General features: G+C 45.9%; 1 protein-coding gene across 8 annotated transcripts in view; it reads right to left on the bottom strand.

The window, feature by feature from the left end:
- Tle4 (TLE family member 4, transcriptional corepressor) overlaps positions 1-4,812 on the bottom strand; it is a 136,071-nt gene extending 131,259 nt beyond the window's left edge. For 3 of the 8 annotated variants that reach the window (XM_028770168.1, XM_028770169.1, XM_028770172.1), the window contains exons 1-4: positions 4,002-4,812; positions 3,397-3,494; positions 2,167-2,230; positions 978-1,022 (exon numbers count right to left, since the gene is read on the bottom strand). In XM_028770168.1, coding sequence (XP_028626001.1) covers positions 978-1,022; positions 2,167-2,230; positions 3,397-3,494; positions 4,002-4,046 — 252 coding nt within the window. In that variant the 5' untranslated portion in view covers positions 4,047-4,812. Of the gene's footprint in view, positions 1-977; positions 1,023-2,166; positions 2,231-3,396; positions 3,495-3,722; positions 3,848-4,001 lie in introns of those variants that run through there. The other 5 variants (XM_028770171.1, XM_028770174.1, XM_028770173.1 and 2 more) reach the window with 4 other exon arrangements.
- Positions 4,813-6,540: the final 1,728 nt, after the last annotated feature.

Below are 6,540 nucleotides of genomic sequence, written 5' to 3'. Positions count from 1 at the left end.
ATATATATATATATATATATATATATGTCACCCTGACCACAAATAAATAAGGCATGAAAAACAGAAAATTGTCCATCACCTCTTTCTCAGCAGGCGATATATCTATTCTGAAATGGTTGATGAGACCCTAAGTCCTTCATGAGGAGATGACTTCAAAAAAATGCTTCCTGGAGAAATTATCATTGCTAGATAGCATTTTACATATATATACATATATGTGGCTTTTTTTCCATTTAGGGATCTTAAATCAAATCATTTCTTTTGGTCTCTGGCAAAACAAACAAACAAACAAACAAAAAACAAAACAAACAAAACAAACAAAAAAAAAAACCCTGTAGCAACAGTCATATATACCTATACCAATGCTTTTCCCCCCAACCTCAAACTAATTGCTAGATTTCAAGACCCAGGGCTTAACATTAATCACAATCTCCTATCAGGTTCATTTACTCTGCACAAATTTTGGAAGTGGAAGCCAGAGTTCCTGGGAAGATCCACTAAGTAGGCTCCAGGGACTAGTGCACGGATTTTACATCCATTTCTTTTATAGCTCTGCAGATTTCATCTGATCCTCCCAGCTCACTCCTCTGTTCTTTCACAAGGAAGCAATGAAGATTTCACACAATTTACAATTTTATTCATTAATACTTTTCAAGGAAAGTTCTTTCATAAGAGAATTTTGATGCCTAAAATATATAAAGTAACTCTTTACAAAAAGAAAATGCACGTTTTAAATTCTGCATGCTGTTTCTGAAAGTTTAATATGCATTCTGATTTAATAACATAATTTTAAATTATTAAAAGTTAGGACATGAGGAACCACATACAAAAGACCTGCCTTCTTACTCACCCCTAAGTCTTTAAGGTATAGGTAGATGTCTCAAATGTACAAAAGAAAAATAACAAAATATACAATTTTCTTTTCAAAGTACTCGAGTATAACTGTCACTTAAAATGATTATAAAGAAATAACTTACCTGCTTGTGCATTTCTATGTTCAACCCATAGGACATTTCATAATACTGTCAAAGAAGGAAAAGCAATTAAATCTGTTCCCTTCAAATCATTTTTCTAGTATATGCAAATTGCCCAAATACACTGAAAACAAAGCAACTAACACAAAGACCTTACCTTAACCAAAATATCCCAGTCAATAAAATAAGAAGGATGCCCAATTACTATCTTTAAAGAACAAGAAGCCACATTAACAGATCCCAGGAGAAAAATTTACAAATAGAAATGTTAAAACTTAGCCTTCTTAACTTGCACAACTGTCTTTCTACATCATAAGCAAATGAACTGAAAAAGTCATGAAAATTTGGTTCCACATGACTCTTAATTCAGAAATATCACACACAAATGCTGAGGATTTGAAAGAACTGTTGGAAAAGGTGATGTTACCTCAGAGTTCAGTTTCTTGTTTTTAGTGTACTACTCATATGTGCAAAGCAGAAGAGCTGGATAGAAAATTAATTAATGCATCACCTTGCAAGTTCTTTCAACACAAAATATACTTCTGAATCATAAAAATGCTTCATTATACTTCTGTAAACATAGATTTGATTCGTCTGAATGGACGTAAAACAACAGTACAGAAAATCTGGCAGCTCAAATCAACACTCCTAAGAACCAAAATAACGCTATAGAAATTAAAAGCATGCACACAAAAACATAAACAGATTAGCATGATGAATGAGTAGGAAAATTTCTGAAAAGGGGTCTAGTGTCATTTCCTATCCAAATCATTAATTAAAAGGCATAAAATGCATGTAATTTTAAGAGTATATAGAAAAACTGTCTGGTTACAATTGAAGCAAAAGCAATAAAACAACAAAGAAAACCACTAACAAAAACATTTTGCTTGTGACTAAACAAAAAAATAAATGAGTTCTTTTTCTGTTTTTTTTAAATCTGTAAAAACAAAGCACACAGAAATTATATCCCATGCAACTGAACTTTCTGAAAATTGAAATCAAAGCTAGTAGTCAAAGCCAAGTTATAACCACCCAGAATTACAGGTTGCTAATGGACACATACCCACAACCTCAACAACACTGGCAGGGCCACTGGGATGGATCCTGCAGCCTCCAGCGATTCAAAAACGTATCCTTGCTTTCAGTCTCCCAAGCTAATGAGCACTTTGAATCTGTGACACAGTTTTCTTACCATGACATAATGCCGCTGCATCTCTGTCTTCTCACTGGCGAGCTTCTCACATTCCAGCTTCAGACTATTGAAGACATAAAATCGACTAAGTACAGGGCAGGACTTAACTTCTTCAGCTCCAAATCCACATCCCTTCCACTAAATCATCATCTCCTACTGTCAAATCAGTGATATTAAACAGCACTTTACTATTGAAAGGGAGGAGAGAGAAATGAGTGACAAGAACCAGCCTGGACTTGCCTCTTTGATAAGGTTAAACAGTGGGGGTTGGGAAACAGGGGTTTATGTTTTAAAGAAATAAACCCTCTAGCCAACTGAATTAATTATGCGACTTTACCCAGAACTGAATATTCGTCACTAAATTCACTTACTAAAACAAGGAAATAAACATCGATTATACATATATATATATATATATATATATACATACATAGATGCATGCAAAGTTAGGTCCACGAAAATGCCACGGGGGAGGTTTTACCTTTAATATTCTATGAGGTTAATGAAAATCAGAATCAACACGGTCTTATGACTAATATTTTTTTCCCTCCAAAAAATACAGACAAGTTGAATACCATGTGGGGGTGGGAGGTGTTGATCTGATCCAGCAGCTTGTTTGGGTTCTTGGATTTATGCAATAAGAATTCTGCATCATTAAGAACCCGGTGAGACAAACATGTTTCAAAAGCACTCCAAGTCTAAGAGCCTTGAACATGAAAGCATTGGGGGGAGGGGGGAAGGATGTTTTGTTTTGTGGTTTTGTTTGGGTTTTTTTTTTTTTTTTTTTTTTAATAAAAGTAATGAAATGGCTCACTGCTTACTTTCCCTGGCTCTCAAATTCTGCCATGGAACGGCAGAAGGAAGAAATCAACCCCAGAGCAATAAAGGACCAAGAAGTCAAAGGGCCCCAGAATCTTCCCAACCTTCCATTCTCCTGACCCAATAAATCAATATCGAAAGTTTGGCTCAGCGTTTTCCAAGTCTCCTCAGTTTCGATTGTTCTGCTTCCTTTTCTGTTTACAGGAGAAGAAAATGCTCAATTTCTTTACACCTGCCTAAAAGAAAAAGAGGCCCTGACTTGCCTTTTCTGCCCACAGTGGGGGAAAATGGCAATACCTTTGTGGTGTTGGTGGTGTGGGGGGTGGGGGGGAGTAAAGGAGGGGGTAGTGTTGGAGTGGGTAAGACAAGAGCTAAGCAAACAGAAGGATCAGCTAAAGTCAATATCGTTACCTGTGGTATTGAGCCTGTAAAAACTGAAACTCTTCCTTAATCCGATCACAGGATTCTGAAATTGTAAATTTGAAGGGTTGAGCAGGCTGATGCGGTGCCTAAAGAACAACAATAAAATATTTAATTAGCCCACATCGCAGGTAGGGGGTGGATAGCCCGGGGTCGGAGGGGGGGGGGTTGGTCGCGCCGCTCTAACCTCTAGCTCGCCTGCTGGGGTCTGGGTGCCTCCGGGCGGCCTCCCTCACCTCAGCTCTTCAGCCTGGTCCCCAGCACCCCCCATCCCGCAACCCCCAAACCCCCGGCCCGGCTCTCCCATCCCTTTCTACCCGGAATCGAAAGTGGCCCGTCGGGGGCAGCCGCGCCATGGCGTCGAGCGGCCGTCAGCTAGCTGAGCGAATCCGGCCTGTGGCTGCCGGCTCCCTCCACCCCGCAGACTCGCGCCGCCCGGCTCGCCCCCCTCGGGAGAGCCGCGCGGGCGGAGAGCGGTGGCGCGCTGCTTCCCGGGGCTTCAGAGACAACAATAAGAAAATGGCTACAAGTCGGTCGCCTCCCGCACCCTCGGAGCGGCCGGCCACGGACCGGGCTGCGGGCGCGGCGCCACTCACCGGGTGGCGCGTCTGCGGGTACATCTTGCTCAGGTCGCGAATCATCCACGCCGCTTTAGTTGGCTGCGCCAGGCAGAGGCGCGCGGCTCATCCGCTTCGAGGGCCCCGCGGCGGCGTCCCGGGCCTGCGGGTCTCGCGTGACGCGGGCGGCAGGCAGGCGCGGCGGCTGGGCGCGGGCGGCCGGCTCCGCATTCCCCGCGGGCGTCACTGAGGGCGGCGGGCACCGTCCGTTCTGCGCTCGCCGAGCCCCGCGCCCGCCGAGCGCCGCCCGCCTGCTCGCGCCCCACTCCAAACTTTTTTTATTTGTCTTTTAATTGGCTGCTATTCCTCGGAATGAATGGTCGCTTCTTCCCTGAGAGCGAGCGCAAACTCCTTTGGTTCGGAAGAGGTCTCGCGGCGCTTGGGGGTTCTCTGGAGATTTTTCACTTCACAGCAACGATCTTTTAAAAGGCACCTTTTAGCTTCTTTTACCACATTTCATTTCCTTTTCTTCCTTCCTGTTTTTTTAGCCCCAAATTGAAGGGGATTATAAAAATAAAAGAGCGAAACGCTTGCGGCTTTTTAAAATTCTCTTTTAAACTCTGCGAACACCACCTCAAAATAATACACGAGTGTGTAAGAGGGGGAAGAAGGCAGCCAACAGCCGAACGCCCGCTCGGAACAGCTCTAACAACGCGCTCTGTGTAGGTGACTTCTTTGACCAAATTTAGCAGCAGCTAATCATTAACATTCTGATACATATTCACGACCATCCGCGGAGGGCCCAAGGAGCATCCCGGGAGATGTAGTCCTCGCCTGACTACTGTGGCCAGGGATCCCTCCAGATTGACTACAGTCTCCGGCTAGCCCCGCGCGCTCTCCGCGGCGCTCTCCAGGAGCCCCGCCCTCCCGCGGCGCGAGGGCGCCGCATCAACCAATCGGAGATGGCTGAACATTAATCGCCGTTCTGTGTTACTGCCCATCATTTCACCGCTGACAAATGGCAAGTCAGGAGGGCGGGGACGGACAGGCTGGACCCACGTGGGGACAGGGCGTGACGAGGAGCTCCGACCAATAAGTGCGAAGAATTCGTGCTGGCGGGGGCGGGGCGCAGCGTCCCGCCCGGGGCGGAGCCTCGCCCTGGCCGCTGTTCCCTAGCGCGAGCGTTGGAACCGCGGAAACATTTGTTCAGCTGTCAATCAAAGTAACGTGGGGTGGCGAGCCGCGGCGGCTGCTGTCGCTGCTGCCCTGGCTGCATCCTTAGAAGCAGGTTTCGGCGGCGATGGCGGCGGCGGTGAGCCTGCAGGCCGGTCCGAAGACGCCCTCCGAGGCTCGTCTCCCGCTCGACGCGGAACCCGGGCTAGGCGGCCGCGCCGGGGTGCGCTCTAATTAGGGCCCGATGTCTCCGTAAAGAGACAAGCTCGGCCTTGTGCAACGCGCCGAAACCCCTGTTGAGACAAGAGAGGGAGGATCGCGCTGATCCCACTCCGTGCGGTTCACATCCATTTTACGCGCTGCTGGAGCCGGCATAATTTTCCGCGTGAGCGCGGACGCCGTCAGCCGGGTTTAGAGCCGCAGCCGGGAGGCGTGCACTGGGCCGGTCCCAGGGCCTCCCGGCCGGCAGATTCTGACATTCCCTTTCTTTAGAGGCACCAGTCAAGTTTCTTCAGGGTTGAAAGAGGGTCCGAGTGTGGACAGTCCGGCCTTGAGCCCGAGATGGCCTAAGAGTCAGAACCCGGGAGAGGCAGCCCGCGGCGGTTTAGAGACTTGGTGTTGGGGAACCCTTCAGGCTGAGCTAAGGAACCTCTGACCTCTGGGCAATCAAAAGAATTTGGGAAAAGTCAAGCTGGATTGTAGCCAAGGCCACTGATTTGGGGACGTTCATTTCTGAGCCCCACTCTAACTCGAAGTACAGGCTAATACCGTGCTGTTGGTTCAACAAAAGTGTGAAAACCGTTTTTCCTAATGATCGCGTTTTCCTTGGCAGAGGAATCAGTAGCTTAATGCCCAATTCCAGGCGATCTGTGGGCCACTGAGGACACGGGGGCAAAGAATGGCTGCCGTAGTCTTACTAACAATCCAGAACTGAGGCTCATACAATACTTCCATTCTGTAAATAATTTTCATTTCCAAAATAAGAGGATGAAAGACTTGCCTCTGTCCCATACTCAATTATTAAAATGTATCCAGTCCAGAATAAAGGGGATTCACATAAAGAGGATAGGAAGGGGTTAAAGAAAAAAAGCTCAACAATAATTGCATATTAGGACTGCATTTTTTAAAATATCAGTTAAATAAACTATCTCTATTTGCCTGTTCTAAAAACCTTGCTTCTTAGAAATTTGAAAATTTTTTATACATTCATTTAGTGTTTAGAGAGAGAGAGAGAGAGAGAGAGAGAGAGAGAGAGAGAGAGAGAGACAGATAGTTTGTGTGTGTTCACAAGCCCTGGAGATCAAGTGACAAGTGCATGTACCTGTTGAGCTATCTTACTGGTCCTGAGTTATTTCCTGAAGCTCACAGATGTCCATTGTACAGCAGTGTTCTGAATCGTTCTCAG

Source organism: Grammomys surdaster, unplaced genomic scaffold (genome assembly GCF_004785775.1).
Source record: "Grammomys surdaster isolate TR1022 unplaced genomic scaffold, NIH_TR_1.0 198, whole genome shotgun sequence".
Classification (NCBI taxonomy): Eukaryota; Metazoa; Chordata; class Mammalia; order Rodentia; family Muridae; genus Grammomys; species Grammomys surdaster.
The sequence above is the reverse complement of the archived record's forward strand: the minus strand, read 5'-3'. Positions and strand labels throughout refer to the sequence as shown.